This window comes from Charadrius vociferus, unplaced genomic scaffold (assembly GCF_000708025.1).
Source record: "Charadrius vociferus isolate BGI_N301 unplaced genomic scaffold, ASM70802v2 scaffold72, whole genome shotgun sequence".
In the NCBI taxonomy this organism is placed as follows: Eukaryota; Metazoa; Chordata; class Aves; order Charadriiformes; family Charadriidae; genus Charadrius; species Charadrius vociferus.
The window spans coordinates 6363103-6377411 of NW_009647830.1; the positions used below are offsets into that span (position 1 = coordinate 6363103).

At 36.7% G+C, this 14309-nt stretch overlaps 1 protein-coding gene across 1 annotated transcript in view; it reads right to left on the reverse strand.

Annotated features, from left to right (window-relative positions):
- Positions 1-14309, reverse strand: part of ALX1 (ALX homeobox 1) — a 19321-nt gene that overhangs the window by 4215 nt on the left and 797 nt on the right. Inside the window, exons 2-3 of the mRNA XM_009882620.1 lie at positions 12302-12606; positions 8501-8629 (exon numbers count right to left, since the gene is read on the reverse strand). Coding sequence (XP_009880922.1) covers positions 8501-8629; positions 12302-12606 — 434 coding nt within the window. The remainder of the gene's footprint in view (positions 1-8500; positions 8630-12301; positions 12607-14309) is intronic.

Below are 14309 nucleotides of genomic sequence, written 5' to 3' on the forward strand. Positions count from 1 at the left end.
CTCTTTCCTTCTGTATTTCTGGTAGTTTGCTTTGCAGTACACTAAGTTTAGTACCACCAATTTTCCTGATATTATATATATATATATAGTATATATATTCATCCTAGACAAATCTCTTTCAGTTTAGCTTCAGTGAGATTGCACAGGTGTGAATGAGAACAGAATTCAGCTACAAATCCTAAAATATGCCAATATCTTGTAAAAGAAATATGTGAACGAGCTATTCATTCCCAAAACTTTCAAAAGGGTGCCCGAGGTTTCTCCCTTAGAGGAAGGAATCCAAATTAGGAAACTTAACTTCAGAAATGCCACAAGATGCTAGGAAAGCTTTACATTTTCTCTCATGAGACAGTTATGTTTTCCAAAAGAATGTTTCAGTCATATCAATTTTCTGTTCATTTTAGTTGGTTGGGTGACTTCACTTTTGAGATTAGATTTTCATTTCTTAGCAAGGATTTACAACATAAATATCTTATAGTGAAATTCAGGTGCAAAAGGTATTCCTGTATTAAAAATAAATACAGTAATGTTTTACAATAAGTCAAAATTATCAGACCTTCTTCTGGTATGTTGGAAGGAAAAGGGACATTATGTACATGAATTTAAAGAAAATATTTTTCCTCTTAAACTCTTGTGTGATCCATGAACTATATAAAAGCCAATTCAGAGACTGTGAATGAGGCTATACATACAGCACATCTCTGGTTTCTGTTAACATCACAAACAACTTGAGCTTTGCTCTTGTGGTTACCATGAAATTACCAGAGCCCTTCAATATATTTACCTACTGTATGTTTTATACACACACACACATACACCCTTCCCGATAGAAAAAAAAAAAAAAAGTAGGATTTCATAGCTGTGACAAGAACACAACTGGAGAGTTATGGTTGTTAACATGGCTATGATATCATTTCCTAAGCACATGACCTTCTGCTTGACACTGCAGAGGAAAATTAGCTGAGGTAATTGGTCATCCCCCTTGGTGTCATTGCTTTTTTTCCATTAAAATTTCAAGCTCCTGGAGCTTCAGCCTTCTTACACAGCACCTGGAGAAATCATATAAACTCAAATCTCCAAATTGCTGAGAGGTGTACTATCACTTACCCAATTTGGGTCTCCCATCACCAAATGTCTTGTCTCACACTGTTTGAGTCACCTGCCTATCCAGACTGGAGTCTGTTTCCAACAGACACACGTATAAACACACACAGCTTCTATTTGCGAGGACGAGTTTTGGTGCTTCACATGGGAAACAAAATGTTAATCTCTTTTAAGATCTCTAGATATGAAGTAATAAGTTGTTGTTGTTACTATATTATACAACATATATTGCCTTACTTTACATGTTATATTACGTTATGTTACGTTATGATAGAATCATAGAATGGTTTAGGATGGAAAGGACCTTAAAGATCATCTAGTTCCAACCCCCCTGCCACGGGCAGGGACACCTCCCACTAGACCAGGTTGCTCAAAGCCCCATCCAACCAGCTACAGAGATTCAATAACTTCTATGAGCAACTTGTTCCACGGCTTTATCACTCTCATTGCATCTTTTCCTGTATATCTAACAGAATACTTCTTGGTGTAATTTGTGATCATTTTCTAGGATCCATTGGTCTGAATGAACATGTGAAGATCATCTGTACTGTACTGGGTTCAGGTACGTATGAGGGAACGGCAGCATACCATTTTCAGATATGTCCATAAAATGCAAGTTGGCCCTTGGTAGTGCGAGGCTTAATGCTACAGCTCTAAAATATGTGATAGACTCATTCAGTCCACTTTTAGGCCCTACAAACAGTGAACAAAATAAAAATCTGTTCATTTGATTCCATGCTTAACAAGTTTGTTAAGGTGCAAAATAATGCAGGATTTGAAAAGTCATCAAGCTTTCATTCTTGTGCGGGATGTTTTGTAAATAAACTGACTGTAACTTCTCCCTACTGTAATCTCAGGGCCAGCTGTGATAAGAACTAGTTATATTTCACATCTATGATACGGTCAAAGACAAAATTACATACTTTAAAAAATACTATTAAAAAGTTTCTATCTCAGAAAACACGGATTTGCCTTATAATTAAGCCCCAGCTTAAGTCACTTAGAGACTTAAAGAAATACATGTTCCAGAAAAACAAATAATAAAGCAACAAACCAAATGTTGAGATTGTGAGGAGGACCACATACAGTGCTGGTTTAGAACCAAGAAAAAAATAAAAGCACAGTGCACAAACTACTTTGTGTGGAACAGACACCACCCAAAAAGATTAGAAGTGTTACTCTTGTTGGAAGATCAGCCACAGCAGTGCAGCAGTCAGCACATATGCAGCAAGCAACGTACCATCCAGGTGGTGGCCCAGCCTGAGCTCCGTCCTGTCACAGCTAGACTGCATGATTCTGATAAAACTTCTTTGAAGCTAGCTCAGATATGTCTACCACATCTACTCCTACTTAATCAGTGTACCCATAGCCTTAATGAACTATTGTGATTAAGTGTCATTTATACGTCTAATACAGTTAAAAGAATTTTTAAGTCCTATAACATGTGGTGTCTAATATATGCCATATGAAAGATTTAATTGGAGCATGTAACTTTGATTATTGCTAATGAGAATTACCCATATGTACTAAGGCTAGAGCAGAACAGTAATGATGATCCAAGGACTTAGTACATAACACATGTATACTGATACCACTTCTACACTCTTTGATTGCCAAAACAAACCATGTGATGCCATGCTGTTCAACATATTTAATTTCATTCATCAGTCTGGTGGATGGAATGTTAACTTCATTCTCTTCCTTCTGTTTTTGAGATTTCAACATTCACCCTTCTTTCTACACCTTCTGAATCTCTCTAGTTCCCATACCTTTGAAATGCTTTTGTTTCCTTGGGATTCCCACCTGCAGTAGGCTGAGGTTTTCCAGAAAAAAAAAAAAAAAAAAACACACCAAAACCAAACCAGCCACTAAATTCAGTCCTATCCAACTCTTGCCTGCATTTTCCAGTAAATAAGAGAATCAAACAATACATTTCACATCTAAGAGGGAAAGTATAACGGTGTGACAGCATAAAAGCTTTCAAAAGAACTTAGAAGAACAATGACAACAAATTAACTAAACTCAGAGAACAAGCATGAAGAAAAGATGCAAAGTGTGGAAAGAGACTGGGTGGGGGGAAAATGTTGCCCTTTATTTCTGTTTTTCAAGGGTACAATGTAATGGTTACTTACATACTGATGCACTTACATTTATAGAGATGGCATCTTTATAAATTTAACTCATACAGAGAAAGCTAAAGTTCTATGTGATAACAGAGTAGGCTTTTGATCAAATTTGATTCGTGTGTATAAACAAGGAAGGGACAAAAATGAAAGTTGGTCTCAGATTTTTTGGTCCCTCGCTACTTCTAATACTTAAACATTAAATCTGACAAGTTCAAGTGCCCTGTGTCACATTAGCCTTCTCACTAGGCATAGGACAGCAAAAGTAGTCAAGTAAAGACCAATAAGGTAAGAGAAGAGCAAGGCTAAGCAACCTTCTTATTGCTCCTCTTCCAACTTATAATATATAGATCCAAGATAACAGTATATGTCTGCAGCTGAACCAGGCATCAGAGCAAAAAAACACACTTTTAGAGATTATCTTACATATTTTATACTTTAGGAAGAGAAAACTTAATCAACTGGATTTTCACCAACTTTAATGGAAACCCACCTCTGGCATAAAAATCCCTTTGATTAAGTTTCCTTAATGCAAGTGTCTCATATCTGACCAACAGCTGCCTCATCTGAAGGGTGCATGCTTCTTCTACGTCCTGTTCATCAGCACTGTAACAGTGTCTCAGATATCCCAAGACATCTTAAATAGCACTGTATTTAGGTGACCGAATCAAGCACTGCTTGTTCACTAACATTTACTCAGGTGAGTTGAAGTAAAGGTCGCCATGAAGTGAATCTGCACTCATTTCCTCACTCATGTTGGGATGTTGCCTCTTAGCTTTCATGTCATCAGCAGAATATTGCTGGCTAACGAGGTGGGGCTCAAAGTGTCTGGGATAAGAGTTTTAACCAATGGGTTGCATCTAACTAATGAAACTGAAAAAAATTACTAAAATGAAGGAAAAGTACCGTATATAACATTTTCCTAGAAAAAAAATAATATTATTTTTAGCATACTGTTGTCAAAAGTTAAATATTTCTTCTGAGTGAAAACTTAACAACTCTGTGGTATTTTTAATGTTAAAGCCTAGAAAAAAAAAACATGTGAATAACAGATTATTATCCTGGAATATAGTATTAACTGTCCTCCTCTGCAATCCAGGTGTTGCCAGTATAATTAGTGGAAGATCTATGTATGCAAAATTTGGACAGTTTAGGAGATACTTAACTTCTTGGCAGCCAGCTGAGCAACTATTTTGCACAATAAGTAACACCTAAAGCCAACATACTGAAAAATAATTAAAGTTAGAATGAATTAACCTAGCAAAAAATTATGGCCTAGAAAACAAAAGAAACTAAATTGTTTGTTACTATTTTGAAGATAAAGATGTGTAATTTAATAGCAAAATTAAGCTGAATTATAGAAATGGACGTTGAACAAGACCACCTCCAGAGGTCCCTTCCAACCTCAACCATCCTTTGATTCAGAGACAGCCTTCTATCTGAAATAAGTTGAAAAGATCATTTCCTCACAGGAAAACCTTTCAGGTTTATATTGTCACACAAGGCATAGCAGCGTCATGTTCTTAATTTGTACTTGATGAAGATAATTCATGAAGAGACTAAGCAGGAGTCTCCACACCCTCTGTTGTCTGCAGAAGAGACTGATGTTTCTGCCGGAATGCAAATGGGATGTCTGTTTTGGGAACATATCCATGGTGGGGCTCAAAACAGAAATCTTCAAACTGTAAATTCATATAATTCACACCAGAAATTCACATTTGTTCCCATTTCTTCTGCCACACAGAAGTAAATATCTCAGCTTGATTTTATCCTTTTTCAACATCATCCTATATTTTTTGCCAGCAACAGAGCGTCTGTTTTCCCCTATATTAATAAAGGCTTAATAAACAAGCTCTGGTGATCTGTGTTCCACAACCCCCAAGAAAAAACAGTTACTCAAAAGTATGGCAAAGCCTGTCTAATATTTAGTGATGTCAATGTCACAGTAAGAGTGCTTGTATACAGGGGAAAAAAAAAAAAGAAAAAAGAAAAGGAAAAAGAAAAGGAAAAGGAAAAAGAAAAGGAAAAAGAAAAGGAAAGAAAAAAAGGAAAAAGAAAAGGAAAAGAAAAGGAAAAGGAAAAAGAAAAGGAAAAAAGAAAGAGAAAGAGAAAGAGAAAGAGAAAGAGAAAGAGAAAGAGAAAGAGAAAGAGAAAGAGAAAGAGAAAGAGAAAGAGAAAGAGAAAGAGAAAGAGAAAGAGAAAGAGAAAGAGAAAGAGAAAGAGAAAGAGAAAGAGAAAGAGAAAGAGAAAGAGAAAGAGAAAGAGAAAGAGAAAGAGAAAGAGAAAGAGAAAGAGAAAGAGAAAGAGAAAGAGAAAGAGAAAGAGAAAGAGAAAGAGAAAGAGAAAGAGAAAGAGAAAGAGAAAGAGAAAGAGAAAGAGAAAGAGAAAGAGAAAGAGAAAGAGCAAGAGAAAGAGAAAGAGAAAGAGAAAGAGAAAGAAAAAAAAGAAAAAGAAAAAGAAAAAGAAAAAGAAAAAGAAAAAGAAAAAGAAAAAGAAAAAGAAAAAGAAAAAGAAAAAGAAAAAATAGATAAAAAAGGATGTGTCATTTCCTTTCTTGCATTAACTGTACTGAAACAATGGAATTGTCCTGGGAACTCAACCTATAACTAAAATCAAACACGCAGATCAGAATTTTAAATATCTCTTTCTGCTTGAACTCTAGGATAGATTAAGGAGTTTATAGCAAGTCATGTATATTTAAGTATATTTACTTCCATAAGTGAGGCATTTATAAATGGACTTCTAGTTCAAAAGATTTGAATGTAGTGATATTAGTGGTCATTGTGTTTTTAATATGGACTTCTGTTGTCTCAAGCATTGTCACTGGAAATATTATATATTGGATACACATATGGTTTTACTGAAGGTGAGGATTTAAGAATGTGAAACTATGAAGGATTACCACCGGATTAGCAAGAACGTGAACTTGCATTGACTGTTCTGTGATAATTGCCTGGATACCTATTCACATTCCAGTATACAGCAAAGGAGCGACCTCCTTCACTGAGGAGTAAGGTACCTTGTTTTTAACACATAACCAAACTATACATGCAAGCACTCGACTGAAATAACGAATGTAAAGTGGACTCAACACCCTCATTTAGTTCCTTGTTCCTGTTCGTGAAGTACAGTACAGTACAACACAACTTTCTCGTGTGGGTGACCAGACTCAATTACGTGTTTGTGACTGTCTGTTTACCTGCAGTGTGTTAGTCTGCGGTTGTAGGTGAGTACTACATATTTATGTTTATGAATGAGTATACATTTTATATTTCTACACATTTTAGAGATGCTGTACTTAAGATTATGGAACCAACATTTCCATTTCAATGTCCTGTTTTTAAGGACTTATAAATAGAAAGTTTTGCCAGGCTGAAACTTAGTTGTGTCATCAGCCTAGGAAAGATGTTTTTTAACAAATTTGCTAGTAGAAATGCAGTGAATCCACGCATCTTTTTAACAATTTGAAAGCACAGAATAGATATTTAATTTGGTTTAGATTTTCATGGATGATATTCTCATATAATTCAAAAGTGTTTCTTCTTTAAAAACGTTAATTTTAGGACAACTACTTTAAGTGCTTACCAATGACTTGCATTATTCCATTTTCTTATGCTAATGAAACTTCTGTGAATTGGGAAAATTTGTAGATGAAGTCCTACTAAAAGTACAAGATGAGCTTGAAGGAACAAAATTTCATCTAAAGAACTGAGTCAGGGATACAAAGCCCAAAGCTTATGTACTATTCCTTGTATCATTTGTTGTGATGCTATAGATAAGTCAGAAAGGCCTTCAAAAGATACTTGAACAACTTGGGTGAGATCTGTGAGTGACTGTGCATCTATGTCTTTGTGAATCTGCCTGGGAATGCTTCAGGTTCTTTTGCCCACCTCCACCTAGATAGGTCTCAAACACGTATTGTGTCCTCCCTCTTGAAGACAGAGTGTATCATGCAGCAGTTTCTGATGTAATTTGGGCTAATGCACTATTACATTCTAAAATAAACACAGGTGGACTGATAAGTGCCACCAGATCTGAAACGTTCTGAGCTTCTGGAACACAAACCAGCTCTGGCACAGGCACCAAACCTAGTAACATGCAACCTCCTCAGAGGTAAAGCACTTTAAGCTGGGTAGATGACATATGGGCCCAAAGACTCTGATTCAGAGTGAATCGCATTCAGCCAATATAGAGCATGACCAAAGCAAACCCCCACAGAATTAACATTTTCCTAAGGCTGGCAGAGACCCTGTACCTAATGATCTAGAAGAGCACCAGAACACCAGCAGTGGAAGGACTCTACTACAGGGACCCGTACAAGATTTTTGCTTTGTATGATGCTTTTTTTTTTTTTTTTAATTATGTGGTAAAAGCAATGGCAAGCTACAGACATGAAAAACAATGGCTTCAGAATAAAAGTATTCAATGTACTAAAACAAGAAAGCGGAAAAACAATAGCAGAGAGTGAGGCAAGGCAGTAAACCAAAGGACTGGAGAACAGAAACAGAAGATTTTGATCTTATTACACAGTAATACCATATACTAACTATATACTATATACTAACGGAGAACTGAAAAAAAATAAAATTAAACAAACTACTACTGTCAAGAAAGCTCCTGCCTCCCTCTCCCAGCCATATACGTTCAATTCTGATTGTATGAGAGGCCATAACATGGTTTTGTGCCAGTAGAAGACTTGCTGTATTCAATGGTCTATTGAGGTCTGTAAAGAGATTGTGCATGTTTAATTCGTCAGAAGGAAGTTGCCTAGCGATCACATAGTTTATGCCTCACCTTACCAAAGTATACAAGACCAGAGTTGTTAAGACAGTTGTGCCTGTGAATATAAATATCCCAGAAGTGAAATGCTGACCTTACTGTATATAATTACATCACTCCTGTCGATCTCAATGGGTCTAGACATCATCCAGAATTTGTGTATGGACCTAGAAGTGATTTGAATCCCCACGTAATTTTATGTGCAGAAAAGACTTCACTGCACAACCATATTGCCAGCCGTTCTCAGTACATAACTTATGCAAAACTCCACAGCTCCTAAGACCTTTCTTTATAAAATACTTGTATTTTAAGAGTTAATTATTCATATTGGATGTCGGAAATGTTGTTCACAGTGGTAGGTCCTGTCGATGTGTCTAAAGAACACAGAAAGCTAAACACAGGAAAGTCTCCATGCATCTTCTGTGCATGCGTGTGCCTAAGGCTGGAAGAGAAGGTAAATGCAGAACCGAAGTACTACTTGGTCTTTACCATACCTGAGGGTAGCTGTCAGTCCTTGGAAGAACAGATATATCATAGGTGGCAGCAAAATGGCTCTTAGCTTGCTGGATCTGACCATAGCGTTCTCTTTTCCTCCATTTTGCTCTTCGATTCTGGAACCAAACCTACAGTAAATGAGGAAACAGTCATCAAGGTAAACTTAGTTCCATGCTGTGCAAAGAGTATGAGGAAAAAGCCAAGAGATTGTGACAGTAACTTTGAAAATTTCACTTTATGTAAGAAAGGGATGTTCGCCACCAGAGGGTGAATTTCTTGCAGTTTCAATATTCTCAGTGTCAGACTTGCTGAAGTTATTTCTGGCTATTTAAAAGTATACGCTACTTCCTTTCTAGTGCCTAAAAAAAAAAAAAAAAAAAAAAAAAAGCAGAGGAAAGATCGGTCTGTCAGGCAGTGCTAATTTTGACAGAGTTCAGTTCTGTAGAGGAAAATCCCCAAGTAATAGCAAGTCAAATTGCAAAGAAATTTTCTCTTAATTTCACATGCCCACTGACTTGATCTGACTACCTATGAGCTGCCTCCTAGCGGTATACGTAATCTTTACCAAGTGCAGTAATGAAAGGGCAGGAAAAGCTGGCACCAGGAAAGTAGTCTGTGCTGCAGAAAAAGTTGTTATAAGGCAGGCTAGTACAGCAGGAAGATAATAAAAAATCACGAGATCACAGACAGTTTTAGACCTATTGTGACATTTTTTCACATTTGCATTAGGAAAATCTGTGTTTCTGACAATGGAAAACTAAAGAATGGCACTTTGCATTTAGACTATGAAATAATTTAAACCTGGACAGTGCCTTCTTGTCAACTAAAAGCTATTTTTTTGTGCTTAATTAACCTTTGGACTATTCTGTAATATTTTGAGTGTCAGGTGTTATCTCAAAATCTACTACACGCACATTTGCTGTGACTGATATCTGTCATTGTCCTGTGGTCTTCAAAAAAAAAAAAAAAATCCCTCAAACAGTTTAGTTTGGATGGGCTAAGACTTATCCTGAAATTAAAGGGATTGCTAAGAAAAGTAACTATTCACTTATAAAAGTAATATTATCCAACTAAATCGTTGTTGTTCAGCTATGAGCAAACTCATTCCAATTCTTTCTAAAGCAGTGACACTACTAACAAAACCTTTTTTTTTTTATGGAAACAATGCCATTGGCTAGCCTTCCCGCTAAATGGATCGTGAATCTGTTTGGATAGATAAATACATTAACAGAATTTTTTTGTATATATAGATATTGCCTGTGAATCCAATTTTGAGGGATATTTTTGGATCCCAGATGGTGGGATATTTAAAATAACACTGTTTGTTTTATAATTCAGGTTTGCCTTGCTCTTTGGAGAAGCCAACTGTCCTTTGATGCTGCTTAAGCAACCAGGGCATAATTTTGCTCATTTTTATTCCCACGGACTTGTTGCAAATTTAGTAAGTGCAATCTTTTAAAATGCACTTGGCAATCAAAGCAAGGCTCATGCATGTAACTGCTGAGTGTATATTCTTAGGGACCTTGCTGGTAAATTTGTATTATTTATGATGCCTGAGGCTCAGCAAAAAGAAAAGAAAAGGAAAAAAATTCTTCTGTCTCCCCAGGAGGCATCAAGAACCCGCTAAGGGAATTTAGTAATGAGGCTCTTTCGTTGAAAAAAGACCTTGACAATCTCCTTAAAATGGGTGCCAATTACTTCACTGACATGCAGCAGGAAAGAGAACAACTTAGATAAATTAGGTTCAGGTTGGCTTTCTCTGCATGTATGCAGGACAAATATTAAATTGGATCTTGATGAAATGGCGGTGAAGGGAAATGTGGGTAAGGTATCCAGCTGATCACTCTGCTAAACTAAATCAAACAATTTGCTTGAATTTATAGTAACTAAATGAGAAAAAAAGCACACATTTTTTCCTTTGACAATCCCCCAAAATGTTTCTGTTTACATCACTTTACTAGAAACTGTCTCTTGGCAGAGATAAAGTAACCGTTTGCCTCCACAAAGCAATGTAAAAATCTGCTGCTTGTTATCCTCGCACTGCCAGATGCTTGCCTCTAATGATGTAAGGCCTTTTAAATTGCTTAATCTTGTGATGGAGTACTGTTGCTACTCTGGATAAAAATGATCACCATTTCCCTTCATATTTAGCATATGAGAAATGCAAAGATCGGTTGTCTTTTAAGAAAGGGGAGAACACAAATAAAATAGAAATAGATACTCTGTGAAAGTCTGGTGGTATTTTCACATTTACTTTCTTATTTTTAATATTTTTACCATATGAAGCTACTAAAACTTAGAAAAAAAAAAGAAGTGACAAAAAGTCAGTTGACACATTTGAGCCCAATTTTCCCCTCCCTGTTCTGAATAGTAATCTATTCTTGGAGTAGTTCTCATTATTCCAGAATTATACAATCGTAAGAACAGTATTTTAACATTATACAAGCTTTTTCTTTAAGTCAAGACTGAACCCTAATGAATGGAAGTCATATTTGGAAAAATGCACCAAATTCAGGGGGCGAGGGATTGCACAGAGTGTGAAGAGTTAAAAGCCACTGAGCTAAATTCCATCAGCATCACTGATATGGTATCGATGTAACTGAGACACAATTTTGGACTCTGTTTTCTGATTACAACAGTGAATACGCTGTCTGGTTGAATAGACATGAAAAGAACACTTCTTTATAAAATTAATTAGCTGAGCTCGTTTCTGAAAGTGATTCTGGTTTAATTTCAGTTGTATGCATGCGCACTGACATCTATTCTTTATATGCATGTGTGAGTATGTGTTTAATTACAAGTTGTGAAGTTGTTATCATATTCAAGTCACTAAATTAAAAAAATTAATCCCAGTCTTTAAGAATCAACAGGACTGCTATTCTCTAAAATGAAATTATATGTATTACCAGAATGGGGAAGATCTCTAAAAATAGGATAAGCTCACAAAATGCAGCTCACACCCTTTTCCAAGAGAAAATGTCTGAACGGGGGAAGGGCTACATTTCCTGGATATTTAGCTTCTTTTCTCACCATTACACATCCAAAGCCATAAATATTGTCGAGATTACTGCACGAGCACATACTGAATGAATCAACTTTGTACGCAGTTAAGATACTCAAGTACTGCACTAAGCGGTCAACAGTATGTTTGGTTCCAAAAATTATGAAAACGTTATCCGTGGGCTATGCAACTTTAAAAACCAGCAAACGTAGTCCCCAATTTTGTGATTTTTGGAGCTCATTCTGTACAACAGAGATGAAAGGATCATGTCCTTGCCCTACACAAACACGCACACACACATCTATACATATATTTACACACATCTATGTATGTGCAGCTCCCCTGCATACTCTTTAGATAACAAGGAACTTGATTACTTTTCAGATTGTAATTTTCATGCCATAACACATAGAGAAACCTCTGCGGCCGAGTTCTGCATCGTCATCAGTCTGAACTACATGCAACATATCTCTTTAATGGGATCTTTACACGTAACACTTTATGTAGTCACTGCCTGGAATTCTGACAGTAAAACAGGACTACTAGAGATCAAGACTGCTTTACTATTGATGTGGTTTTCTCATCCTTTAAACAGGTTTCTAGAACAACGACACCAGCTATTTTAAAAAATAACAAGTAGTTTTAGCAGCGCAGCATAGCAGCTCATATCCATAAAGAAATAAAGCAAAACGAGCTATTGACTTTAGCTTCACAGGCTTTTGTGCAGTCGCCCAGAGTGTCATTTACCAGTTCCTACAATGCACAACTTGTCATGGAAATGTTGAAGTTTGGTTCCTACCTGGACTCTGGCCTCAGTGAGCTCTGTTCTCAGAGCTAGCTGTTCTCTTACATAGACATCAGGGTAGTGAGTTTTCTGGAATACTTTCTCCAGTTCCTCCAGCTGCAAACTGGTGAAAGTTGTCCTGTGTCTCCTCTTCTTACTGCTGGAGACATTGCTGTCACACTTATCACCAAGTTCATCCAGTTCCCCCTTCTCCTGCATCCCTTTCACCGGAGACATCCTGAGATTGTTGCAATTGTCCATGGGCCTGCTCAGCTCTGTGTGCAGAGGCTGTCCTTCCACTTTAGTAATCCCATAGTTCACTGTACACAAGGTGGGGGAGGGAAATAACTGGTTAAAGGGGGGGCTTTAGATTCAAGCGTTCGTATAAAACAGTTTCCCAAGGAACCAGATTCTGTGTGACTGTGTATTTCTATACAAGGTCGTGGAAGAGGAATCTGTAATGCTAACCACAAACAGGGTAAAAGTACTAAATCACGCTGAATTTTAACTACGAATTGTATCTGAAAATATCATCTGAAATCTTTCAGTTTAAGGAGACTGCATAAGAGTTCTTGAATATTTTTACTCTGCCACTAAAGTAGTTAATAATCCATGAAATCAGCTTCAACTAGAGTTGCACAGATAAGGAATCTTAGCCCAAAACAGATTTTTATATAAGATAAGCAGCATAAAGCTACTGACAAACGTGCTTTTAACCTTGGAAGCAGATGTAAAAAACTCTGTTTCTAGGAAAATACAAAATAACTGTAAACTAAACTAAATAGCTGTAAACTGACAAAACAAGAAGCAACTGAAACCGAAAATTAACTTCTCTTTACAAACTCAATAGATTCCATATACCTTCTCTTGGATTTGTAAAGCGGAATTGTTTCCAATTAAGTTTGTTATGGTTACAAAATACAGAGAGTTTCTGCAAAATGTTAACTTATTAAAAGAGATCGTTTCATACACTTTGTATAGGGATTGCAGGAACTATTTGTCTTTAGGTAAAATCTGAGTGGTAGAGATAAGAAATATTCTTCTGTAGCTTCTTAATAAGAAATGAAAACGTTTCCTATTTTTTTTTCTATTTTTACATATCTCACATCACTGAAGAAGTCATGCGATATAGTACAGAATTCGAAAGAGCGCTTTTTTATCCCTCAGAAACAGGCGAAAAGAGTTTAAAACTCTATTGAAATTAAAATCTACAAAGATGGCATGTAGCACACGGTAAGAAACTTGCTTTGGGATTTTCTCACATTCTCAGTAATTTATTTTCTTTCAGTCCGAGCTTATTTTAACCAAAGACAATTTTTAGATACTTACCATCAATACATACATAGATAGGAAATGCCCCAAAGCCCCCAAGGCACACGTTAAATGAGCTAATAAAGAAAAACTTCAATGTATAAATCAATTTTCAGTATGTTTGTTTGGGTTTTTTAAGCTGCACTTGCAGAAATATGTCGTTATTTCTTACAAACTGTTTCATACAAAAAGGACGTTGTCAAAAAAAAAATAATTTCAATACGTATATGAAGTAAAAAAAAATGTAAAATATTGTTAGTCCCATTATTGCAGCTGACCTTAACCACATTTTCCGATTCTGCTGGGGGCAGGGGGGCAAATAATTATTTTTCTATACATGATTCACATCATGTTGGAATAATGGGGAAAAATTTAAATATTTTAAAGCATCCACATTCTCTTTGCCGATCAGCTAGAAAAAAAATAAAATATTTAACAGGGTTGTTTGAATTACCCTAAGTCGTTGTCGGTCGGTATGAAGAATCACTGTTACGCATTATTCAGTAATACGGCAGAAAGAAACAAACCCACGGTGCTCGCAGAGCGTTATTTGGAAGGACCGAACATGACCGAGCGACCTTCCGTTCCCACCGGTACCGGGACCCCTCCGTCCCCGCTGTGCCGCCACCACCCACACCCGGAGCTGCTTTTTCCGGGGGGTTTCCCCGGGGAGGGGGAAACGCCGCTGCCCACAGCGGGCGCGGGGGACTCC